The sequence below is a fragment of the Prunus avium genome, chromosome 4 (assembly GCF_965620075.1).
Source record: "Prunus avium chromosome 4, drPruAviu1.hap1.1, whole genome shotgun sequence".
Classification (NCBI taxonomy): domain Eukaryota; kingdom Viridiplantae; phylum Streptophyta; class Magnoliopsida; order Rosales; family Rosaceae; genus Prunus; species Prunus avium.
Genome location: NC_142287.1, coordinates 37,165,956 through 37,193,333, shown reverse-complemented (window position 1 = coordinate 37,193,333; position 27,378 = coordinate 37,165,956). Strand labels below are relative to the sequence as shown.

General features: G+C 38.9%; 3 protein-coding genes across 3 annotated transcripts; all 3 read left to right on the top strand.

The window, feature by feature from the left end:
• The first annotated feature begins 285 nt into the window (after positions 1-285).
• LOC148295346 (uncharacterized) lies at positions 286-1,122 on the top strand. Its single transcript, XM_088252697.1, has one exon. The coding sequence runs from the start codon at positions 392-394 to the stop codon at positions 845-847; it is 456 nt and encodes a 151-aa protein (XP_088108823.1). The 5' UTR covers positions 286-391; the 3' UTR covers positions 848-1,122.
• A 4,951-nt stretch (positions 1,123-6,073) lies between these two features.
• On the top strand, positions 6,074-6,824 carry LOC148295345 (uncharacterized). Its single transcript, XM_088252778.1, has one exon. It carries the CDS (start codon positions 6,195-6,197, stop codon positions 6,630-6,632), a length of 438 nt encoding a protein of 145 aa, XP_088108904.1. The 5' UTR covers positions 6,074-6,194; the 3' UTR covers positions 6,633-6,824.
• Positions 6,825-26,055: 19,231 nt separating this feature from the next.
• On the top strand, positions 26,056-26,498 carry LOC110748193 (uncharacterized). The gene has a single exon (XM_021948212.2). The coding sequence runs from the start codon at positions 26,056-26,058 to the stop codon at positions 26,467-26,469; it is 414 nt and encodes a 137-aa protein (XP_021803904.2). The 3' UTR covers positions 26,470-26,498.
• Positions 26,499-27,378: the final 880 nt, after the last annotated feature.

Genomic DNA, 27,378 nt, shown 5'->3' with positions numbered 1-27,378 from the left:
TGTTTGAGAAGCAGCTACAGCTGCCTAACTAGTATGATCCATGAGTAACTTAATTTTGTTTCTTCTTCTTCCTCATAAGTTCACATTCGCCTAACTAATTTGGATTGTATGTTTCTTTGAAAGCCGAACCTCGTTTACTTAAAAGTTTCGTAGCCCTTTGAATTAGAACAATCCATTAAGCACATCAATACTCATCCATATACGAATTACACCGCCTTCACATTCTTCTTCTCTATAAATACTTCTCCAAAGCCTACATGCTTCTCCATCCAAAACATTCAAAGCTTCACCATCCTCCACGAACCTTTTGAAATCTCTCTCTCTCTCGCTCTCTCTCTCTGCTTTTATACGTACCACATACCATACACACCAACAGCAACGAAAAATCATCATGAAATCCTTCATGCTTTTCCTAATGCTTGCCATGCTAATGGCTTCAGCCATCACTACTCTTTCTGCGATACCAGACGAAGAAGAATCATTCCTCAACGAGGAAAACAATAATGATGCAAATGACGAAACCAAAAGCCAGTTGGAAAAAAGTACTTCTCTGAGGGGAAGAAGCCGCTTCCTTGCCTCCCGGCCGCCTACGATGACTTGCGACAGATACCCTAAGGTTTGTGGGGCGTCGGGCAGCGCAGGGCCAGATTGCTGCAAGAAGAAATGTGTGGACACGAACACAGACAGAGCAAACTGTGGCAAGTGTGGGAGGAAATGCAAGTACGCAGAGATATGCTGCAAAGGTAAGTGTGTGAATCCGAGGTCGGACAAGAAAAACTGCGGCAGCTGCAACAACAAATGCAAGAAAGGCAGCTCATGTGCGTATGGGATGTGCAGCTATGCATGAACGCACCAGATCACTGCTACTCGATCGATAAGGAGGATATTGCAATATAATTATTAATTGTGCAGCTATACTTTGATAATTTTATTTGTTTTATTAAGCTCAGCTATATATACCAGAAAATAGTAGCTAGGCTCTATCTATATGAATTTGTGTACGTGTGTGTAAGTGCAAGAATAAGGGCTAGCCAATTAATTGTTTATTATTTTATTATTATTTTCTCTTATTATATTGTAAGGAATAATGAATTATTATTACTCAAAATAAATAAAGTTCTTATATGTTTGTTGATGTTACTTAAGTAAGATATTTATATCACAGGAATCGGACCTTAACATGCTCTGTGCAAGAAATTAGAGTTTAAATTCGTTTTACCTTCTTCGTATGCATCATCAAGCCATTGCAGGTGTAGATCCTAGCGTATTCAAGCTTCTTAATATCTCCGGCATTGATTTCCTAAGCAATCACGACACAAAACCCAAGCATTACTATTAGAAATTCGATTCCTCAGTTTTGAAGCAAAATTCACTCAAAACTTACGACTACATAATCGGGGAAAAGTAGTTCGATCTCACTGAAAAATTAAACTAAATTACTTAAACGAAGAGGTGTCAAATTTCAGAGAGACGGGCTAGTGGCCCACTACTAGCAACACCGATATTGTCCCCAACTTAACCACCTACAAAGCCCAGTAGGTGTGATGTTTTATCACAAAAGGCCTCGGTGTTATTAGTCGTAGAACCATTCATTATATTTTGTATTTTATTTAATCAAGTTTCCGATGTGGGACTCATATTCTTCAACAAGAGGTACTCATATATTTTTGGAGTTTTTTTAAAGAAAGATATAGCAAATCAAACAAAATTTTAGAAAAACGAAAAGGAAATTGAAATCTGAACACAGAATCGAAGATGTTCAAAGATCGAGCTTGAAACGATGAATATTTAAATAAATCGAGAAAAATAGTTAACAATATTGATTTTTCTAAATTGAAATGAAAATAATGTGCGAAGTGGTATAAATCAAGAATTAAAGACAATGAGGCCTCCTTACCACATGAATAAAGTAGCGAACATGATTCTAAACTATAAGAAAATTCATAATCAAGCATTTGGAGTTAGGGCTTTAGAGAATCACACCTTTGGAATGTCACTGAGAATTCAGCTTCGAAGCAATACGGTACGGCTCAAGCAATAGTCTTCTCACGAATAAGGAACTGGAGCTCTTGATTAACTGTGAGAGAGAATCCAGAAATTGTGAGAGAAAGAGATGGAGAGAGAGAGAAGTGATGAGAACATTCAGGTCTGAATGAAAAATAAAAGAGGGAAATTAAAAAAAAAAAAATCTTATATTTTTAGTGGATTGCATATATATTGGAGGGTTTCGGGAAAAAAAATAAATTGAATTTACAAATTACGACATACTCAATCGCACGACATAATATATATTTAAAAAAATTGCATTCACGGCGTATATACAATCAATGCCATTAAAAGACACAAAAATTACCTTTTTAAGGCATGTTTTCATATGCCGTAAATATCAGTTATTAACAACACACTTTACTATCTTTTGAAGGCGTGCTTTGTCATATGCCGTAAACATCAGTTATTAACACACGAATAAAAAGTGTGCCGTAAATATCAAGTCGTAAAAGCTCCAATTTGGTGTAGTGCTTGTAAGATGCATATCACAGGATGAATTTCCAACTTAAGAAGATTTAAAAATATACTCTTTATATATATATATATATATATATATATATATATATATATATATATATATATAAAGCGTATAGCCGCGTGGCTATACTCTTCAGATTTATTCGAATATTTAATGGTATAGCCGGGCGGCTATACGCTTTAGATTTATTCAAATATTTTAATTGTTTAACGGCGCAGCTATACTTTTTGGATTTATTCGAATATTTTAATAGTATAGCTTCCCGGATATAATCTTTAGATTGATTCGAATATTTTAATAGTAATGTCGGGCGGCTATACTCAGTAGATATATACGAAATATTTTAATAGTATAGCCGCGCGGCTCTACGCTTTAGATTTATTCAAATATTTTAATAGTATACCGGCGCGGCTATATTCTTTAGATTTATTCGAATATTTTAATAGTACAGCCGCGCGGCGATACTATTTAAATGTATATGAATATTTTAATAGTACAGCTGCGCGGCGATACTATTTAAATATTTGCAATTATTTTAAGGGAGTTTCACTAAAATACCCAAAATGGGGGCTGAAATTATAAAAATACCCAACACCCAAAACACTTTATAAACATACCCAAAACTCATCATTACACACACTTAAAACCCATTTATAAACATACCCAAAACTCATCATTACACACATACCCAAAACCCATTTTGGGTATGTTTCTATGTTTAAATAGTGCTTGGGTATTTTTATAAATACATGTCTAGGATTGGATATTTTTATAAATATCTATTATTTTAATGGTATAGCCACCTAGCTGCACCTTTTAAATATATATAAATATTTAAAAATATATTTGTATATATTATCTTTATACTATTAAATATTCGAATATATTTATAGAGTATAGTCTTTACTCTTTAAATATATACGAATATTTAAAAATATATATTCAAAGAGTATAGAATATACTCTTTAAACCAAAAAGAGCAAGAAGAAAACAGGGGCGAGGAGGGAGGAAGGGAGGAGCAGAAGGGAGGGGGGATGGGAATAGGAAGCCACCAACCCTAAAGGAGGCAGCGACTCATAATTAAATTATATTAAATTGACCAGGTGATGCCAATATGAAGATATCCTGAATAAAATTAGTGATTAATTTTTGAGTTAAATTAAATGTCATTAGTTTAAAAAAATAGTGATTAAATTGTTGATGATCTTGCGTACCAACTGAACAAATTCTTTGGGAAGAAGGCATGTATTGTAACTAAATTGGTGGATCATGGCAAATTTGAAAAAATAAATAACTTGTTAATTATTACATAAGGCGTTGAAATGTCCAGTTATGCATTAAGTAATAACTTTGGCGATTAGTGGAGAAGAAGTTACCGGACACACGTTAACATTGACGGAGTGGAGCAATTGCAGCTGAACGCCAATTGGGCTAAATGAGGGTGGGTAACGAAGTCAAGAGAATGATTACCTTCTAATACTGCAGTTAAGTATGAGAGTTGGGTCCCCATATAATAATCCTTTTAATTACATGCATCCCCATAAAATAAATGAAATAAATTATACCATGTGAAAGATACTTCCTGAAACTCTCCCAAAAAAACACTCCTAGAGCCGTTTTCACTTTGAGGGCTAAGCCACCGTACTTTCTTCTCTCTCCCCTCTTATCTTCCTCCCTTCTCCTCTTCCTCCATTTTCAGAGGCAGAAGGTTTCCCCTATTTGCACATGCGTTTCGTCGCTGGATCTCCACCACCATCCTTTTTACAGGTTCTTTATGTTTGGAATAAGTCGCTGAGACTCTTTGGGATCTCTGTATAGTTTTCACCTCTCCTTTTATGAGAGGTCTTCACTTCTCTTTTGTGAGAGATTTTCATCTCTCATTTATGAGAGTTTTATTTGTATTGTTCTGGCTTAGTTTTTTTTTCAAGTTTTATATTTTTTTGATTATTTTGAGTTTGCAATTTAGTTGGGATATTTATGCCAGAATTTTTTCAATCTTGCGCGATCATTAGTGGTGGCACACCATGTTGTATTAATTTTGATGTCAGATCACTTCGTTATTGTAATAGCCTTTTGTGGTTAGTGGCTTTTTTTTGGCTGAATTGTGAATGCAATCCCATAATATCCACACACAAAAACGATACTTCATGGAAACCCATTACATGGCGTTGTTTAACAAAAAAAAAAAACTAACGTAAATATTGTCGTAGGTGCCAAGTTATATATCATGATACCATGTGATACAATGAATAATCAACCTATGCGGCGTACGTGCCTCCTTGAACTTCTTGATGCATATTGGTCAATTATATGATTTCCAAAAGTATGAAGAAAGTCAACAAATAGGGTTCAAGTGCTTCTGTAACGGTTTCTTATGGAAAATAGACCACCAGTTTGGTTTTTCTTGGACCCTGGAACCAGAGGGCGGGCTTGGGCTTTAGCTGAGGTAGCTAATTCCCAACATATACTATGGATCCTTGTTTAGTCTTCTCACGAATAAGGAACTGGAGCACTTGATTTTGATTAATTGTGAGAGAGAATCCAGAAATTGTGAGAGAAAGAGATGGAGAGAGAGAGAGAGAAGTGATGAGAACGTTCAGGTTTGAATGAAAAATAAAAGAGGGAAATTAAAAAAAAGATCTTATATTTTTAGTGGATTGCATATATATTGGAGGGTTTCGGGAAAAAAAAAATTGAATTTACAAATTACGACATACTCAATCGCACGACATAATATATATTTAAAAAAATTGCATTTACGGCATATATACAATCAATGCCATTAAAAGACACAAAAATTACCTTTTTAAGGCATGTTTTCATATGCCGTAAATATCAATTATTAACGACACACTTTACTATCTTTTTAAGGCGTGCTTTGTCATATTCCGTAAACATCAGTTATTAACACACGAATAAAAAGTGTGCCGTAAATATCAAGTCGTAAAAGCTCCAATTTGGTGTAGTGCTTGTAAGATGCATATCACAGGATGAATTTCCAACTTATGGATGCGAGGAATTTGGATGAATTTCTTGTTTAATTGTATCTTAAGTTGAAAGGTAATTTTGTTATTATCAAACCATCGCGTATTTGGGCCAGTTTTTGGAAAAATAGCGAGGTATGATTTTGCATGTGGGCTTCGTCAAATCTGGCAGGTCTTCTTCTTCGTGAGGAATAAGCGCCTTAAAAACCATAGCGTGCGCTAAGAGTGATAACTGCGAAACACCTGACCTGAGGAGATTTGCCACTGCTTTGCCTCGACGCGTGCCTTGAAGCGCGGCTTATATCGATCGTCAAATAAAAACCAACGGGTAGTGTTACAACGTGTTGAGTTTTTGTTTCACAATGGGGCCAAAAGTCTCCAAACGAAACAGCAAATTAACAAAGTGATGAGGGATTCACTGAGACTCCCATGTTCTCACCTTACGACCGCTAATCGCTCGACGAGTGGAGAAATTCTATCCCCCAATATCCATTGCATAAATATTTCTCCTAAGCCACCCTAAAATCTTATACGAATTTTAGACCACCTTCACATTCTTTTTCTCTATTTATACTTTTCCGAGCCTACATGCTTCTCCATCCCAAAATCTTCTAAGCACCTTTAGAAATCCCTCTCGGTCTCTCTCTCTCTCTCTCTGCTTTTATACACTTCAAACAAACATCATGAAAGGCTTCAAGGTTTTTCTAATGTTTGCCATGCTAATAGCTTCAGCCATCACCACTCTCTCTGCAATACCAAACGAAGAAGAATCATTCTTCAACGAGGAAAACAATACTGATACAAATGACGAAACCAAAAACCAGTTTGGAAAAAGCACTTCTCTAAGAAGCCGCTTCCTTGCCTCCGTGACTTGCGACAAAAACCCTAAGGTTTGTCAGGCGTATGGCAGCGCAAAGCCGGATTGCTGCAACAAGAAATGTGTGGACAGAAACACAGACACAGCAAACTGCGGCAAGTGTGGGAAGAAATGCAATTACGCAGAGATTTGCTGCGAAGGTAAGTGTGTGAATCCGATGTCGGACAAGGAAAACTGCGGCAGCTGCAACAACAAGTGCGAGAAAGGCACTTCATGTGTGTTTGGAATGTGCAGCTATGCATGAACACTAATTATCATGACGCACCAGATAGATCACTGCTACTGGATCGATAAGGAATAAGGTTATTGCAATATTAATTGCATGCGCAGCAAATCTCTACTTTTATTATTTTATTTTGCTCAAAGCTAGCTATATCCTATAAACATGAAAATAATTTATAAGGCCATGAATTAGTGTACGTGTGTGTGTGCAAGTGCAAGGAATAAGGGCTCGCTAAGCGTCACCATTCGATGGGCTTAGCCAATTAATTGTTTATTGTAAGGAATCATCAATATTATCATCCCTTAATTAAAAAAGTTCTTATTATTTACTTGTCAGAAATAATATATCACAAGGATTCAACCTCTTCCTTTTTTCTTTTTTATTCTTCCAACTCGAGCACATACTTATGGATGGCAGGAATTTGGATGAATTTCTTTTTTAGTTGTATCTTAGCGACAAACTAATTTGATCCAACGGTTAATAGATAGGGCCTCATTTAAGGGCCTTAGATAAGACACTCACTATGGAATCAAACAGTTGTAGAGAGAGGCTCGCTGGAGAAGAAGAAACACTACTACAATTATGTTAAACAATGACACCCAATAGACGACCGTTTATATAAAAACTGTCGTGGTATTTTAAAAGACGACGAGTGTTATAATACCGTCGTGATAAGGTGCCTAATACGCTGATGCTTTGGGTTAATTTATAAAGTTACGACGATACCTTATTACAACCGTCGTGTTTTTAGGAGGCGCTAAACAAAATTTAACTTTTAAGTTCGCGAGCGCGGAGCTTTTTCAGAAAACCCATGCTCTCTCAAACACTGTACTACATCACGACCTTTCAGAAGAAAACCCTTTCTCACATCTATGAAGCACATCTCCCTCGCGCCGTCCACCGAACTTGCCTTGATCGCCATCTCCGTCGAGCCTTTCAGGTCACCGATCTTGCCGCGTTCGTCATCTCCCTCGCGCTGCCCATGGAAGCTACCCTTCCTCATCACGACCATTTTTAAGCCCCCATCTTCCATTTCATAAGCTTTAGATTAGATCTTCTTCCTCATGGACCAGAAAGGTACGAAGTTACTTTTCTAGGAGTTTGCTTAGGCTTCTTCTGATTTGTTGTCTAAAAATCCGATGCAAATTTTAATGATTTTTTTGTTTGCAGCGAGGATCTTTTGAATCCTTCAGTTCCCATGGATCTCAGACTCTCCGGGATTCTCATGGGTAGCCAAACTCTCTCTCTCTCTCTCTCTCTCTCTCTCTCTCTGTATTCTCTTCGTGTTGTGTGTGCGGCTGCACTCATTGGGTTGTTGATTTTGGTAATTATCAAAAGAGCAGGGCAGGGCAGAGGAACAGAGAAGATAAATTTAATAGATCCATGGTTGAGAAAATTTCCGTTTGAAGCTCCCCAAAGCCGAACATCGATGCAAGTAAGGCCCTCTTTGTTTCCTTAATTCCTTTGAAAGTCCCTAATTTTAATGACTGAAAAAAAAAACAGTAAACAAAGATGCATGCTTTATGGTTTTTAGTTCGTGAAGCATTGAAGCTGATTATATTGATTTGGATTTTTCAGGGCGTGTGCCCCATATGATGAGGTTGCCAACACTTGGGCTCCCACCATATCGTGTATTTACATTGGAAGAAATTGATGATGCAACAAACAATTTCGATGCCCGAATTTGATGGGAGAAGGATCTCAGGGACTGGTATTAACATTGAATTTGTGATGTTTATTGGCTTTGAATGCATTATTTGATTGAGCCAACATTATTGTTCATCAACTTGATAGCATTATTTATGTGCAATATTTACATTACAAGTCTACAAAGGCTGGCTCAGAAATGGTTTACCGGTACAAGTGAAATGTGTGAAATTAAAGTAGAAGCAGTTGCCCCAAAACTTGAACCAGAGCATGGAAGCCTTGTCAAAGCTGAGGAGTAGGCATTTGGTCAGCCTTCTTGGACACTGCACTGTCACTTATCAGGACCATCTAACTACAACTAGCACTGTATTTATTGTTCTTGAGAACATCTCAAATGGCTCTTTGGTGGACCATCTCACTGGTAAAGCTCGAACTAAAAGCAATTATCAGATCATCAAGAAAAGGGTTACTTAAAATACTCAAAGCAATTCTAATACACTTTAGTTTGGCAGATTGGAGAAAGAAGAAATGGCTGAAATGGCCACAGAGAACGGCTGTTACCATATATATGTATGTTTCTTTAAAAGAATTAAAGGAATCTTTGTTTTTGAGTTCAGATTTGCTGCTGTTGGTATGGGTTATAGGTTTGGATTTAGGTATTGATTATAGATAATTGGAGTAGTTCAGTTAAACCCATTCTCTTACTTTGGCTCTGCTTTTTATCCCAATTGTTATTTTCAGGAATACTTTGTTTATGGTTATCTTTTCTCAGAGCAGCTCACACAAGACGCACTGTGCATGGACAAAAACAACATGACTGCTGAAGTAAGATTTGTGTTTGTGGAGTTTGATGTTAATTTTGCAAGTCTTGTAGAAGGGCTTGCTTTTGCTGATATTGTTACAGGGGAGGGGAATACAACAACTTGGAAAATGTGCAAGAAGGCAGAGCTATGTCAACCCAAGAACAAATTGATAAAGTTCAGATCAAATTAGTAGAATTTGTGAGCTCCTTTATTTTAATTTATTGGTAGGAAGTATGTGTGTAATAGAATAAAGATTGGTTGACTATGTAATTACTTTTGAATCTTCAAGTTTTATGAAAGAAATAATTTTTGAGTGCATATATTTGTTAATAAAGCATTATAATTGGTTTTCTAGTTACAATCATTCTATAGAATCATAGGAAACAAAAAACTAAAATGTAAAAGGTTGAGAACTTATTAGACGATATATTTAAAGATAATAAAACGATGGTTTTATTGGAAAAACTGTCGTATGTGCATATAATTAATGACCATTTTCAACACAATACCGTCGTTTTTACCCATAAATAACGACGGTTTTTAAAAACCGTCGTCTTTACCCATAAATAACGACGGTTTTGAACAAAAAAGGGTCGTCTTTAGTAAGAAGAACGACGGTTTTAGTAAAAACTGTCGTCTTTACACATAAACAACGACGGTGAAAAGCCGTCGTAGTTTGATACTCCAAAAGACGACTGTCGATTTAACGACGGTTTTCAAAGTATTACAACGACGGTGAATTCCCGTCGTCTATTTCGTTTTTTTTAGTAGTGAAGAAGGGGTTAGAGAAGGGAGAGAAAAGGAGGAAGTGTTCCTGGGGAGCCGTTCCTTTAGAGTTTTTTGTTTTTTTTCTTAGCTTTATTTGGCATATATAGAGTGGAGAACTTGAAACTGAGTTGTTGGGCTTGTAATACGCTAGCAAACCAGAACCAGGGCAGTGATGGATTGATTAGAATTTAGAACAATCAACCTATTAATTGATATTGGAAAACCTATTCTAATTTCTAAACACTTTTAGAACCAATTGCAGTCGGTGTTTGATATATATAATATTTTAGAACGAGATAAAAACAATTACATTTATTTTTTTATATAATACATTTCAGTTTGGTACGTACTGTACGTATAAGGAATTTAGTTGCAAGGCATTTCGGCATCTTAATTGTAATTTGTATATGGTGGTGTGGTGACTCATGTCTATATTGGCGCCCCAGATAAAATCGAACAATGCGACAAGTGTAGCTAGCTATATATTCATATTAAAAGTTGATCAAAATGATACTGATAACAACTTTTGTTTAGTCTGGAGTTTTTGTAATGTGCATTGGGATAACAGTAAGTAATTGTAATTATACTGACATGCGAGCCCAATTACAATTAGGAAACAAGCCCAATTACAATTATGCTTTAATTTCTTTGTTCTTATTCACCTAATTTCTAGAATACGTAATATATTCTTCGGAAGCATAAGTTTGTTTACTGATAAATTAACGTTTTGTACGGCCCTTTGAATTAGACCAACCTCTGTCAGCCCTCACGCCTCTCTACATATACTTGTTCAAGCCCTGCATGCTTCTCCATCTGTCCAATCTTTACACATTCTACCTCATTCCTTTTCTTCCATACATACACGACCGACCTAACTAATTCTACCTCTACATATACTTGTTGGACCTTCCTCTGTTGCCTTTCTTGCCCTCACGCTTCTTTGAACGGCCTCTCTCTCCGGTCTTTGCAACTAGACCTTCGCCTTGAGAGTTTTCTCCCGAACGTTGAGCCATCCTATGGTGTGTCATGATGTCTTGCACCACAGGCTCAAAATCCAGAGTAACCTTCCCGAACATAAGAGTGGTTCGGAAGTGCTTATAGGACGGAGGTAAGGATGTCAACAACATAAGAGCCTTATCCTCCGTACTATAATTAACTTCCATTCTCTGCAAGTCAGCAACACATCTATTGAAACTACTTAAATGTTCCATTAGATTACCTCCCTCCTCCATTTTCAGATTTAGGAGTTCTTCCTTGAGGAAGAGTTTGTTGGACAACGACTTCCCTGCAAACATCTCTTCGAGCTTCTCCCATGTTTGCTTCGCTGTATCCTTCATCACGTTGATGAGCACCTCATCGGAGAGGTAGTTTTCGATGGCTCCTCTAGCTAACTCGTCAAGAACACTCCATTCATCATCTGTCATGCTAGTTGGCTTCTTTTCCTTGCCAACTAACACAACATGGAGATTTTGTTGTGTAAGAGCTGACTTCATCCTTCGTTGCCAAAGTGTGAAGTTCTTCTTCCCTGTGAAAGGCTTTAACTCCACCTTCATGCTTGTTGCTTGTGGTTGCTTCAGCTGCTGTGAGCTACCACCACTCTCAACTTCCTTGTCACTTGCCATCTTCAACATACTAGCACTCCAAAAGAAGAACTAGCACAGCTGCCAACACAGCTCTGATACCACTTGTTGTGAATTAGAACCAACTCACTCCCCTTTAGACCTTGTTGTTGATGGACTTTTGACAAGACTCCAAGATGGATGAATCTTACACACACACACAGAAAATAATCAAGCACAAAAGACACAAGTGTTTATAGAGGTTCAGCAATTTGCCTACATCCTCTTTGGTGATCCCCTTGAGAAATTTCACTAGTGAAGATAGGTTACAACTTTGGTTTACAAAAGGAAACCCCCTTAGAACACTACCCACACAATCTGTTTCTCTCTCACCCTGCTCAACACCTTGATACACTTGAGAATTCTCTCCTCTTCTTGACTCACTAGTTTCCAGCTACTTTTCTTCCAACTCTCTCTATCTCTCTTACGATTTCAGACTTGCTCACTCTTTCCTTTAATACATGAGCCTCTAGACTTGAGAAAAGACCCTTGCTTTGTCTCCTACGTTCTGCCCTTGAGTACCTGACATAGACCACAGGTTAGGCCAGCCACAAGCTATGTATTGATGGTTACTTGTGTAGCCACCCTATATAGAACCATAGGGTGGTTACACTTTGAAAACAAGTCTTCCAATGCTACCTCCAACCTCCCAACTGATTGCCAACGTTCTTCTGACTTAGAAGTGACCCCTAGAGTCCTTGCAAGTAGGTAGGAGGCGATAGCCCTTGAAAATGGAGTCCAAAACTCGAGGAATCAGAAACAGCACGTGCTGGGCGACCGGTCGCTGGTAGCTTGCGACCGGTCGCAAGAAGGTTTCGCTCCAGGCCTCGACTCTGCCTGAAAGCGACCGGTCGCAAAATAGCCAGCGACCGGTCGCCAGTCGACTTCGCTCCAGACTTCGACTCTGCCTGAAAACGACCGGTCGCAAATAGCCAGCGACCGGTCGCTTGTCCAAGACTTAGTATCTTTTATGCGAGCCAATTTTCCAACAATCTCCACCTTGGCGAGCCTAAAGCTTCTTGTGGATATTATTGCCTTCCAGGACATCTGTAATGTCTTTGAGAGTCGTCCCGATAACTCTCAAGAACTCTACCTCAATCTTTAGCATGTAACAAGATTTAGCAAGTTCAAACAATGCTTGAACTTTGCTGTTGTGACTGGCTTCGTTAGACAATCTGAAGCGTTCTCATTTGTATGAACCTTCCTTACCATGATGTCTCCATCGTTCACCCAATCTCTTATCCGGTGGTACCGAACATCAATATGTTTTGATCTTCCGTGGAATGCATGATTCTTCACTAAGTGTATAGCACTTTGACTATCACTTTGTATCACCACCAAGTCTTGGGTAATCCCAAATTCCTTTGCCAATCTCTTCAGCCACACTGCTTCCTTTGAAGCTTCCGTTAACGCCATGTACTCCGCTTCTGTAGTAGACAAGGCACTAACCGATTGTAACACCGCTCTCCAACTAATCGGTCCTCCACCACAAATGAAGACATATCCTGTGGTGGATCTCCTCTTGTCTAAATCTCCTGCATAATCGGAATCCACATAACCCGACACACATGCTTTTCCTTGTTGTCTTTCAAACAATATCCCAATCCTCTTGGTGCCCTTCAAGTACCTGAGAATCCACTTCGCTGCTGTCCAATGTTGTTTGCCCGGATTCGCCATGTATCTTGACACAACACTTACGGCTTGGGCTAAGTCGGGGCGTGTGCACACCATTGCATACATGAGACACCCTACCAAGCTTGCATATGGAACTTTGCTCATTTCTTCCTTCTCCTCATCCGTAGAAGGACAATCCTGCGCACTTAATTTAAAATGCTCCGCCAAAGGAGTAGACACCGGCTTGCAATCCATCATATTGAACTTTTCTAGTACTTTGGAAATGTACTTACTTTGTGACAGCCATAGCTTGCCTCCATCTCTGTCTCTCCTTATCTCCATACCTAGGATCTTTTGTGCAGAACCAAGATCCTTCATGTCAAACTCCCTTCCAAGCAATGTCTTCAATTCCTGGATTTTTGACATGTCTTTACATGCAATTAGCATGTCATCAACATAAAGAAGCAAAAGGATGAAATTACCATCCTTGAATGCATGAGTGTATACGCAGCAATCTGATTCACATCTTCTATACCCAATCTTCATCATGAAAGAATCGAAGCACTTGTTCCACTGTCTTGGAGATTGCTTCAGCCCATACAAAGACTTCTTCAACCTACAAACCAGATTTTCCTTGCTTGCTTCAATGAACCCTTGAGGTTGGCTCATGTAGATGTCTTCCTCCAAGTCACCATGGAGAAAAGCAGTCTTCACATCCATTTGTTCCACCTCCATGTTCTCTTGAGCTACTAAGGAGAGTAGTAGCCGTATAGAAGTATGTTTCACCACCGGAGAGAAAATTTCATCATAATCAACTCCCTCCTTTTGCAAGTATCCTTTAGCCACCAATCGAGCTTTGAATATGGTGGCTCCCTTCCCATGCATATCTTCTTTCTTCCTAAACACCCATTTGCAGCTAATAACCTTTCGACCTTTGGGTTTAGGAACTAACTCCCAAACTGAGTTTTGGTGTAGAGATTCCATCTCTTGCATCATAGCTTCCATCCAACTTTCCCGTTCCTTGTTCTCAACAGCCTCTTGGAACGTGGTTGGTTCTTCTTCACTAGCATTCAAAGCATAGTGAACTGCATCCTTGTCCCATCCAAACCTTTGAGGTGGTTTGATGGTTCTCTTGGGCCTGGACCGAGCTATAGATGATGGCTCCACCTGTTCTTGAACCTCTTCTTCTTCTTGAGTTTGTTGTTGTTCTTGCCCAGCATCTTCCTCCTCAATGTCGGACTCCACCTCCTCCTGAACGTCTTCAGTTGGCTGTTCTTGTGAAGTATCCCTAAACACCTTCTTGAGTGGAACTTCAATGGTTGTTTCCCTCTCAACAACATCCTCCTTTGCCTCTGAATTCTTGACTTTGTTCATAGGCATGGTCTTCTCATCAAACACAACATCCCTGCTTAGTATCTTCTTGTGGTTCACCGGATCCCATAGCTTGAAACCCTTCACACCGCTCTCAAATCCGATGAAAATGCATTCAAGAGACTTTGGCTTCAACTTGGATCTTTCATCACTAGGAATAAGTGCATATGCACTGCATCCAAACACCTTAAGATTAGTATAATCAATTGACTTATTAGACCATACCTCCTCTGCACATTTGAACTCAAGATTTCTTGAAGGCGATCGATTAACCAAATAGGCAGCGTGGTTAACCGACTCCGCCCAAAATGATTCGGGCAATCCTGCATGAATCCTCATATATCTCTCACGTTCCATGAGAGTTCTATTCATCCTTTCCGCAGCTCCATTTTGTTGGGGCGTTTTCTTCACGGTGAAGTGCCTCTTGATGCCTTCATTTCTACAAAACTCAAGGAACTTGCTGTCTTTATATTCACCACCATTGTCACTCCTTAGAATCTTGATTTTTCTTCCGGTTAGGTTTTCCACTTCCGCCTTCCACACTTTGAATTTGGTGAAGACCTCAGATTTCTCCTTCATGAAGTAGACCCAAACTTTCCTGGAAAAATCATCCAAGAATGTCACAAAGTAACGAGCTCCACCTTTTGATTTAACCGGTGATGGCTCCCATACATCCGTGTGAATATAATCTAGCACACCCGTGCTTCCCTCCTCTTTGTTTCGTTGCTTGAAAGCTACCTTTGATTGCTTTCCCATGGTACATGATTTGCAGAACTCAAGCTTGCAACTTTGAACACCTTTCAACAACTTTCTGTTGTGTAGTTCCAGCATGCCCCTCTCACTCATGTGCCCTAGCCTCAGATGCCAAAGCTGAGTTTCATCCTCCGAGTCCTTGCTTGTGGATACGGCTGCTCCACCTGTAATTGTTGTACCACACAATCTATATAGACAATTAGGTTGAACCTCCCCCTTCATAACCACAAGTGAACCTTTTGAGATTATGAGTTTCCCTCCATTTGCTCTAAATGAATAACCATTCTTATCAAGAGTTCCAAGGGAAATGAGATTCTTACGCAATTTTGGAATGTATCTTACCATTCCAAGCGTCCTAACAGCCCCATCATGCATCTTCACCTTGATTGAACCTATGCCTTTGACTCCACAAATTGAGCCATCCCCCATCATAACTTCACCACCTTCTTCTTTCTCATATGTATCAAACCACTCCTTGTTTGAGCACATATGATATGAGCATCCGGAATCCAAAATCCAATCGGAAGAGGAACACCTTGAAGAATTAGCAAATGCATTAGTTTTAACATTGCTATTAACACATAAAAGCTCACCATCACTTTCTGTGACTTCCTCAGCTGTGTTTACTGCATTCTTTCCTTTGTTCTTCTTCTCCTTCCATATGGGGCAATTCTTTTTCCAATGCTCCTTTGACCCACATTCGAAACAACCTTCTTTTGCCTTGGATTTGGACCTTCCTCTGTTGCCTTTCTTGCTCTCACGCTTCTTTGAACGGCCTCTCTCTCCGGTCTTTGCAACTAGACCTTCGCCTTGAGAGTTTTCTCCCGAACGTTGAGCCATCCTATGGTGTGTCATGATGTCTTGCACCACAGGCTCAAAATCCAGAGTAACCTTCCCGAACATAAGAGTGGTTCGGAAGTGCTTATAGGACGGAGGTAAGGATGTCAACAACATAAGAGCCTTATCCTCCGTACTATAATTAACTTCCATTCTCTGCAAGTCAGCAACACATCTATTGAAACTACTTAAATGTTCCATTAGATTACCTCCCTCCTCCATTTTCAGATTTAGGAGTTCTTCCTTGAGGAAGAGTTTGTTGGACAACGACTTCCCTGCAAACATCTCTTCGAGCTTCTCCCATGTTTGCTTCGCTGTATCCTTCATCACGTTGATGAGCACCTCGTCGGAGAGGTAGTTTTCGATGGCTCCTCTAGCTAACTCGTCAAGAACACTCCATTCATCATCTGTCATGCTAGTTGGCTTCTTTTCCTTGCCAACTAACACAACATGGAGATTTTGTTGTGTAAGAGCTGACTTCATCCTTCGTTGCCAAAGTGTGAAGTTCTCCTTCCCTGTGAAAGGCTTTAACTCCACCTTCATGCTTGTTGCTTGTGGTTGCTTCAGCTGCTGTGAGCTACCACCACTCTCAACTTCCTTGTCACTTGCCATCTTCAACACACTAGCACTCCAAAAGAAGAACTAGCACAGCTGCCAACACAGCTCTGATACCACTTGTTGTGAATTAGAACCAACTCACTCCCCTTTAGACCTTGTTGTTGATGGACTTTTGACAAGACTCCAAGATGGATGAATCTTACACACACACACAGAAAATAATCAAGCACAAAAGACACAAGTGTTTATAGAGGTTCAGCAATTTGCCTACATCCTCTTTGGTGATCCCCTTGAGAAATTTCACTAGTGAAGATAGGTTACAACTTTGGTTTACAAAAGGAAACCCCCTTAGAACACTACCCACACAATCTGTTTCTCTCTCACCCTGCTCAACACCTTGATACACTTGAGAATTCTCTCCTCTTCTTGACTCACTAGTTTCCAGCTACTTTTCTTCCAACTCTCTCTATCTCTCTTACGATTTCAGACTTGCTCACTCTTTCCTTTAATACATGAGCCTCTAGACTTGAGAAAAGACCCTTGCTTTGTCTCCTACGTTCTGCCCTTGAGTACCTGACATAGACCACAGGTTAGGTGTTGTGTAGATACAGCTGCACCAAAATGGGTTCAACTGCATCCTCAACTTGTGATACTCGCAAGTGCACGAGCCGTTTGGTAGTATAGCATATGTAAGTGCGAGGTCGATTCCACAGGGATTGGTGATTGAATGATCCAATTCAGTTTTCCTACACAAAACAGAAACAAAAACAAAGAACATGAAAGAAGGAAGAAAATAAGAAAGTAACTCAAGCAAATAAGTTCCCAAGTTCAATTTAGATTAATGGATTGATTCTAGCTAAAGTATGATTAAGCCATGGTGTGTGGTCATAACCTTGTGTTCCTAATTCCCTAATTTGATCATTTGTTGTCTAACCTAAAATTAAGCATTAGGAACCCATTAAGCATAGAAGAACATTTTAAACAACCAAGCATGTATCTAATCCCTGTTGTCGAATGTCCATACATACTCTTCCTATTCATAGTTCAATTCGAATTAAAGCATGGTGTCTACTCTTAATTCAAACCAAGATAGCTAACATGCAAGCCTAAATGGTGATCAATCATTCAAACTAGCATATTAACTTATAAGCATAATGAATAAGAACAAAAACCATAATTGAAACTTGGAAACTAATCAAACTTGAAACTAAAGAAAAGAATTTACATAATGAAAAGTAAAGTGGAACTAAGAAAAACTTAAGGAGAATTTCAGCACAAAGATCTCATTATAACAATTGAAAACTAGAAAGGAAAACTAAGAGAATTTGAGGGAGAGAAGGGAAGGGAGCTCTAGAGAAGTGTTTGAGAGCTCCCCCCCTTGGGGTGTGTTTACAAGCTTAGAGAACTTCCCTATTTATAGGCCTAGGGGAAGTGAAAATCTGAATTCAATATGGCTAATGCATACAACACTTGTTTTATAAAATCTGAAATGGTTGATGCACTTGTATTTAGAAAATCTAAATTGGGTGATGCACTTGTATTAGAAAATCTTGAATTGGTTGATGCACTTCACCAATAGATCCCACCAGCAGCCCTAGCTCATCTTCATGTCACCATGACCAAGCTTCCAACCAGAAATGATAGCTCATACCTAGCTCACCATGACCAAGCATCCAACCAGCACATGCTGAGGTCAGCATGACCAGCAACTTCAAGGGCTTACAACTTGGGCTTCTCTTAATCAAATTAGGACTTTAAGCACTCGAAATTGAATTTCAGAATGTCTTCTTTCCAGCCATATGTTATTTGGGCCAATCCAAGGTCGGAGGAAGAAGTTAAGGCCGAAACAAATTGCTAACTCATTTTCCGCGCTGATAAGATCCATCCTGAGCATGGCTCTGTGTTTGCTAGGTAACAGACTCCATATTTATCCAATGGGGCTGAATTTTGGATATATTATAGTACACACCCATTGGAACAACTTTCATGAAGAATGCTGCCTCATCCGAGCTGTGTAGGTTTCTGAAACAAAGCTTGCAATATGACCTACGGAACTGGACTGGCAGGGGGCTGTAGCCAAAATGAGTTTGTCTTTTAAGCTCTTCTTCCCTTCATCCAAATTAGGCCTTAACATGCTTGAATTGCATGAATTATGCTCTCTTGCTCTATTTGCCTACAAAACACACAAAGGGAGGCAAATAACTTAGAAATCTAAGAAACTAAGCAAAAGAAGTAAGTAAATAGGGCATGTATATGTATGAAATTATGAGCTTAACATTAGGCCAGCCACAAGCTATGTATTGATGGTTACTTGTGTAGCCACCCTATATAGAACCATAGGGTGGTTACACTTTGAAAACAAGTCTTCCAATGTCCTTCAATGCTACCTCCAACCTCCCAACTGATTGCCAACGTTCTTCTGACTTAGAAGTGACCCCTAGAGTCCTTGCAAGTAGGTAGGAGGCGATAGCCCTTGAAAATGGAGTCCAAAACTCGAGGAATCAGAAACAGCACGTGCTGGGCGACCGGTCGCTGGTAGCTTGCGACCGGTCGCAAGAAGGTTTCGCTCCAGGCCTCGACTCTGCCTGAAAGCGACCGGTCGCAAATAGCCAGCGACCGGTCGCCAGTCGACTTCGCTCCAGACTTCGACTCTGCCTGAAAACGACCGGTCGCAAATAGCCAGCGACCGGTCGCTTGTCCAAGACTTAGTATCTTTTATGCGAGCCAATTTTCCAACAATATATATATATATATATATATTAAAATAAGGAATAATGTTTTATGTATTTGTTTTGGAGACTAATTAAGATATATGTTTTTGACAATGTCTTGCTCAAAATAATTATCAATGAAAAATTATCTATACTTGAAATGGGTTAAGACTAAGGCTTGAATTTTTGCAACGAAGCGCTAGGTATTTGATAACAATATTAGTTAGTTTGTATTCAGTTAAGCTGTCACGTGTTGTTAGTTAGTATTAGCTGTAATTAGTTAGGTTGTTAAGTCTTGGTTAGAGAGATATATGACACTGTTGACACACAATTGTAATTCATTCTGGAAAATCAATATACAGAGCATATCATTTTTCTTGAATCTTCTTCTTCCTTCTCAGCTTTCTCAATTCTTAAGCTTCCTCTTCTAAACTGTTAACATGGTAACAGAGCCCTCAGTGGCTATCACCAATTCGATCCTCATTCTCTAATTTTCTCCTTCTCATTCTCGATCCCCAATTTTTCTCTTCCGTTCTTCAGATTTTTTCTGACTTCCATGGCGTCTCCTTCATAGTCTCTTTGATTTCTTCGTAATTTCTTCGTTCTTTCTTCCTACTTTCTTCGAATTCTGTGGTCTATTTCACTGTGTTTCTTCTTTCTTCCTGAATCTTTGTTCTCAAATTCTCTTATTTTTCTTCTCCCGGTCGATTTCCTATTTTCGATTGTTCTTCACTTGCTCTATCATGGCGTCTTGTCTCAATATTGAAAGTCTCCTTGGTCTGCTCACCATTCGATTGAACGATGGAAATTATCTCAAGTGGAGCTATCAACTCAAAGCTTTGCTTCAAGGTTATGACCTATTTGGGCATTTTGATGGATCGGTGGTTTCTCCTCCGAAATTCGCCATCTTGGATGAGGAAGGTGTTACTTCTGAGATTACTGAGGCTTACAAGGCGTGGTTGCGTACTGATAAAGCCTTATTAAGCTTGCTTATTGCCTCTCTCTCTGACGAGGCAATTGAGTATGTGATCGGTAGTCGCACAGCACGAGAGGCATGGCTCAATCTTACAGATCGTTATGCGTCCGTTTCTAGGGCTCGCATCAATCACTTGAAGACTGAGCTGCAGACGGCTCAGAAAGGCGGAGATTCCATAGAACGTTATCTCCTTCGTCTGAAACATGTGCGCGATCAATTGCAAGCCACCGGTGTGAAGCTTTTGGACGATGATTTCATTATTGCAACACTGAATGGTTTACCACCGGAATACGATATGATCAAGACGGTATTGATCGCTCGTGATACCCCGATTTCTTTCAAGGATTTTAGAGCTCAACTTCTTGCGGCTGAACAGACTGCTGAGGCGAGAATCGTTACTCATTCTGCCATGTTTACTCCACATTCCATATCCAATGCTTCTAATGCATTTGCCTCTGGGAGCTATGGCGGTGCTTCTTCCTCTTCTGTTCCTCCTAGTCAAGGTTTGCTTGCTACACCAGTTCAAGGACCAATTGGCTATATTGGGAGTGCTCCTTCGAACTTCTCTGGTTCTCGTTCTAATTTCAATGGCAATTATGTCCGTGGTAAGGGTGCTTATGGCAGAACTGGTTCCTCCTCCACTGGTTTTCGTGGTGGTTTTTCATCAAATAAATCTGCTATTCCATAGTGTCAAATTTGCAGTAAGCGTGGACATACAGCTGCTAATTGCTATTTTCGCAATTCTTCTCCATCCAATGCTACCTCTACTTCTGTGCTTGAGTGTTAGATTTGTGGTAAGAAGGGTCATGGAGCGTTAGACTGTTTCCATCGGTCTAACTATGCCTTTCAAGGTCAGCGTCCTCCTCCCTCCTTGACTGCTATGACTGCTCAGACAACCTATAATCCAAATCAAGTGTGGATCACAGACAGTGGTGCTACACATCATATGGTGTCTAATTTGGATCAGCTGACCAATGTGACTGCGTGTGATTCTGCTGAGAATGTTACTGTGGGCAATGGGGAAGGTTTGCATATAAGTCATATAGGCAATGCTAAACTTCATTGTGCTGATTCTTCTTTACGCCTTCCCTCTGTCTTTCATGTGCTGCAACTCAAAGCCAATTTATTATCTGTATACCAATTATGCCAAGATAACAACTGTAATGTTGTATTTGATGTGTCTAGATTTTATATACAAGACAAGTTCGCCAAGCAAATCCTCTTCCAAGGCAAGAGTAGTCACGGTCTATATCCCATCCCTAATTCTATGAGGTCGTCTCTGCAGAAGTCAAAGCATTCAAATTATGGTTCAAGTGCAGTCGCAGCTTTTCTTGGTCAGTGGGTTAAGTCTTCTCTATGGCATCAACAGTTGGGGCATCCAACTAATGAAGTGGTGCAATGTATGCTCAAGGATTACAACATCTCATACAGTGATGATTGTCAGTCTTTTGTTTGTCCTGCTTGTCTTCATGGGAAAATGCACAAACTTCCCTTTCCTACTACTCATGTAAGAGTCTCTATCCCTTTTCAGAAAATACATAGCGATGTGTGGGGGCCGTCTAGGGTGAAGTCTGTGGATGGCTATAGATTCTATGTAATCTTTGTTGATGAGTGTACTGGTTATATGTGGTTATATCCACTCTATCATAAATCAGAAGTATTTCCTATGTTTCTCAAATTTTATGCCCTGCTTGGTAATCAGTTTAATGCCAATATCAAGTGTTTTCAAAGTGATGGAGGTGGATAGTTTGTTAGTAAGGCTTTTACTGATTTTTTGGCTTCTAAGGGCATTGAACATAAGTTTTCTTGTCCATATAATCCTCAGCAAAATGGATTGGCTGAGAGAAAGAATAGGCACTTGATTGAAACTGCTATCACTCTTTTAACTGCTGCACATCTGTCTAGTTCATTTTGGTTTCATGCCACTGCTCATGCTGCTTATTTGATAAATCGAATGCCTAGTAAGAGCTTGTCTTCTCAGTCTCCTTATTATCGACTTTATGGTAGTGTTCCTGATATTACACATATTAAGGTGTTTGGGACTGTGGTATATCCGTATTTGAGACCTTACAATGTACATAAACTTGAACCTAGGACTACTTCGTGTGTTTTTCTTGGTTATGCTCAAGGATATAAAGGAGTTATATGTTACAATATTCATACTGGAAAATTTGTGATATCTAGACATGTAGTCCACGATGAGACCTGCTATCCTTTTCACGGTTTTCCAGAATCCAGTTCCATGTCGTCGGCTATGTCTTCATCTACTATAGCTCCACTAGTGATTTCTATGCCCAATTTAGTCTCTAGTGATTCTCATAGTTCACTATCTCAAGAGCATTCAATGCCTCAGGATATTGGTACAATTGATTCCATGCAGCATGACATTGGTACAGATGTCGTTTCTAATACTCTAACTGATCAGCAATTACAAGCTATTCTGCCTATTGCTTCATCTAGTGATGATAATTCTTCTGCATCTAGTGTGTCATCTACTCCTCAATCTACTAATGTTCATCCTATGCAGACTAGGGCTAAGAGTGGTCTTAGTCAACAAAAGACTTTTCCTGATTATCATTGTTATCATACCAGCTTACCTATTATTCATGAAGACACTGAACCCCTTTCTTATAAAGTAGCATCTCAGTCTCCTGCTTGGCTTCAAGCAATGCAAGAAGAGATTGATGCATTACAGATGCAAGGTACGTGGTCTTTGGTCCCTTGTCCTCAACAGAAAAACATTGTTGGTAGCAAATGGATTTACAAAATCAAGAGACATGAAAATGGTTCTGTTGCAAGGTATAAGGCTCGACTGGTAGCTCAAGGGTTTAGTCAAGAACCAGGCTTAGACTTCAGTGAAACATTCAGTCCTGTTGTAAGGCATACAACAGTGAGGTTAATTCTCAGTCTCGCAGCTATGCACAAGTGGTCTTTGAGACAATTGGATGTTAAGAACGCGTTCTTACATGGGGAGCTTGAAGAAGAAGTTTTTATGAGGCAACCTCAAGGTTTTGAAGACGATAAGCATCCTGAGTTTGTGTGTAAGTTGAATAAGTCTCTGTATGGACTTAAGCAAGCTCCACGGGCATGGAATGCCAAATTTACAGGATATTTGCCAGCTATAGGGTTCAAATCATCTCATTCTGATCCCAGCTTATTTGTCAAGCATGAAGGCACTGATATTGTCATTTTATTATTATATGTTGATGATATCATTTTGACAGGTTCCAATGCACAGTTAGTGCAGACAGTGATTGATGATTTAGGAGCTGTGTTTGAGATGAAGGACATGGGACAACTTACCTATTTCCTTGGCCTTCAGATATCTTACAATTCTACAGGTGACATTTTTGTACATCAGCACAAGTATGCTATTTGTTGAAAAAGGCTAGTCTGAGTAATTGTAGGGCTTGTCCTACTCCTTGCAAGCCACATAATCAAGTTTTAATGTCTGAAGGAGAACCACTGCAGGATCCTACATTTTATAGAAGTATTGTTGGTGCCTTGCAATACTTAACTTTCACAAGAACTGACTTATCCTATGCTGTCAATGTTGTGTGTCAGTATATGATTGCTCCCACTGAGATACATTTCAACCTGGTCAAAAGAATTTTGAGATACATTCAAGGTACTATGAATTATGTGATTCAATTTACTCATGGTCCTTGGCAATTACAAGCTTATAGTGATGCTGACTGGGCAGGGGACATAAATACTAGGAGATCAACTACAGGTTTTGTGGTTTTGCTTGGACATAATCCTATCTCGTGGCAGTCTAAGAAGCAAGGGTCTGTATCCAGAAGTTCAACAGAGGCCGAGTATAGGGCATTGGCTAATACAGCTGCAGATTTGGCTTGGATTCGACAGGTTTTGCTAGATTTGAAAGTGTGCTTGCCTCAACCTCCTACCATTTTTTGTGACAATCTATCTGCTTTGGCACTTAGTAGTAATCATGTTTATCATTCACGAATCAAACACTTGGATACAGATTTTCACTTTGTTCGTGAAAGGGTTCAAAGGAATGATCTGGTGGTTCAATATGTTCCTACTCAAGAGCAAATTGCAGATGTGTTTACTAAAGGACTGCATAGTCCTATTTTCTTAGGTCACTGTATTAGTATGCGACTTGGAAATCCATAGCAGGATCCAGAGTTGGGTTTGAGGGCGAATGATAACAATATTAGTTAGTTTGTATTCAGTTTAGCTGTCACGTGTGTGCTCACATGTTGTTAGTTAGTATTAGCTGTAATTAGTTAGGTTGTTAAGTCTCGGTTAGAGAGATATATGGCACTGTTGACACACAATTGTAATTCATTCTGGAAAATCAATATACATAGCATATCATTTTTCTTGAATCTTCTTCTTCCTTCTCAGCTTTCTCAATTCTTAAGCTTCCTCTTCTAAACTGTTAACAGTATTGATGATCATCATAATTTGATGGACTATATTCCCCAATGTGAAAAAAACACTCTCTACATTGTCGCACCACGTACGTGTAAATAACATGTTTTGTTATCATGATAACATTCAATCACATAACTTAAAACTAATTGGTAATGGGTAGAGGGGCCAAGAGATATCTAATATATTGTTATGCAAAACTTAAGAAAAAAATCTCAAACAACCAAAACATGGAAACAAACTGATGCCAATGCCAAATGACCTCGTATTTGTACTATTACATACAAGTTGAACTGTAAAAACTCATTCAAGAAGTCGAGACCGTTTATGTGGTTTACAACACGAACAAAATTACCTCTTCTCTGGTAGACCATATTAACAGATCTAGTCTGATTCTTTGTCAATCGTTGCGGTTGATTCAAGGTGTGCATCCTTTATTTAACATTTCAATTGTTAATTTTGTTCAAACATTCCTAATTTACACTCTTAATAATGCATCATGGTGCCAATAATGCACCCCAAAAAAAAAAAAACGTCGTGGCTTTAGGGTGATCATTTTAGTTCTATTGTTTTCAAGGTGCACGTGATTAAATTTCAGTCTGCTAGCTACCATAAAGAGGATTTCTTTTTTCTTTTTTTTTCTTTTTTGGGTAACACATAAAAATGAATTTATTTGTAAGAAAAAGGCATTATGGGTTCATTGGCGCCCCGGATAAAACCGAACAATGGGACAAGTGAGACAACTTTTGATTCGCAAAGAAATGGGAGAAGCTGAATAAAAAATAAAAAATGATTTAATTATAGTTGCTAAAACAGCATATGCCAAATCTTTAAACTAAAGAAATGAGACATGCTACCAACATTCTTTAGCTAGTTAATTAATCAGCGCATGCATCATGCCATCATGCCATCATGGTTAGTTTGGTTTCTTGGACAAGAAGAATATGGGATTGTGATCTGTAATTATATATTTATTTTCACTAATGATAGCAACGCGAATTCCAGAGTCATGACTTTGTGTTAATTAGCAGCAAATTATTCATGAGCCCAAGCAAATAAGCAGCTTGCCTAACCTGCATGTTTCTTCATCAATAATAATCATTCTGTCTAAGTTGTTTTATGCATGTTTCTTGTTCATATTCACCTAATTCGAGTATAATTAATATATATATATTCTTCGGAAGCCCAACTTTGTTTGCTGAGTTAACGTTTTGTGCCCCTTGGAATGAATTAGGCCATGCAATATTATTATTCATAGAAAAAACACATGCAATAATATTCCTCTCTCAATAATCAACCCTAGGGCTTCAATATTGATTCTTCTCCCTCTCTCTATTTATAGCTCTTTCTAACCTGCATAGCTAGCCTAGCTCTATATATTACATGATGATGAAATCTCTCCAAGTTTTCTTTATGATAGCCATGCTCATTATGGCTTTAGCCATTACTCTCTCAGCAACGATACCAAACCAAAGACAAGCATTCTTCAGGCCGGGATCGTCAACAAGCCGGTTCCTTGCCTCTCAGTCGTCTCCGGCTCGGGGTGGATGCGACCAAAACCCTCTTGCTTGTAGAGCCACTGAAGGCAGTGCAGGGCCAGATTGCTGCAGCAAAAAATGTGTGGATTTGAGGACAGACATATCCAACTGTGGTTCTTGTGGGAAGAGATGCATTAGCTCAGAGATATGCTGCAACGCTCATTGTGTGAATCCAATGTCTCACAATCAAAACTGTGGCAAGTGCTCCAACCACTGCAAGAAAGGCACTTCTTGTGACAATGGAATGTGCGACTATGCATAGCAATATTATATATATCTCATGAACCCCCAGATCTAATTATTCTCAATAAAGATCAAATGACATATATATGCATGTGCATATATACATACATTTCTATATTGATCCATCTATATTTATTACTTTATTAGTCATTTATGTATTTAATTGCATGTTGTTTTTAATATAAGTGATCGTCTAAATTACAATATTTGGACTTTTAGATATAAGACGCATTTATTTGCTTCTTGAAAAGGCCTTTAATCTTTAATTTGATACTTCTTTTTCTTTTTCTTTTACCCGATCTGTCTATATTTATTACAGTACAATTGTGTAATTGAGAGAGAGAGAGAGAGAGTGAGTCCACGTATATATACATTATTAACTGGACTTTTAATCACGATAGCATTGGCAATGCAAAGAGGCCATACTGTTTATTAACGTTTGGGCCCATAACAATGCAAAGATATATCGCTTTCTAAGTTTTATGAGTTAGTTTGGCATTGCTGTGCTTTTTATAAAAAAAAATTTGTTTCTACTGTGCTGTGAGAATAATCAATTGTAAAATAAAACCATCTATTCCAAAATCACACTAGGCAGAGACATTCCCTCTCTCCTTTACCTAAAAAAAGAAGAAAGAATTCTCTCTATCTCTTGCGTAGTAGCAGACCATCTGCTAGTGGCTAACTCCTGCTCTTTGACAAAAAGGAAAATTATGCATGTCCTCAAACTTAATTAAAGCAAATTAAGGTAATCTTCCATTCTTCATCTTCTTTTCTTTTGAAATTTTGGAGTATCAATGAAATTTTAGGGCTCATTATGTCCCCTTCTGTATTTTTTTGTTATCAATGAAATTTACTCGTACCCTTGAGTTTTCAATAGGTATGTAAGGTAAATTTAGCCCACGCCATTTTGAAATCCTGGTCCGTCCCT

Coding starts and splice junctions, on each gene's coding strand:
- LOC148295346 (XM_088252697.1), top strand. CDS start 392: ATGAAATCCTTCATGCTTTTCCTAATGCTTGCCATGCTAATGGCTTCA.
- LOC148295345 (XM_088252778.1), top strand. CDS start 6,195: ATGAAAGGCTTCAAGGTTTTTCTAATGTTTGCCATGCTAATAGCTTCA.
- LOC110748193 (XM_021948212.2), top strand. CDS start 26,056: ATGATGAAATCTCTCCAAGTTTTCTTTATGATAGCCATGCTCATTATG.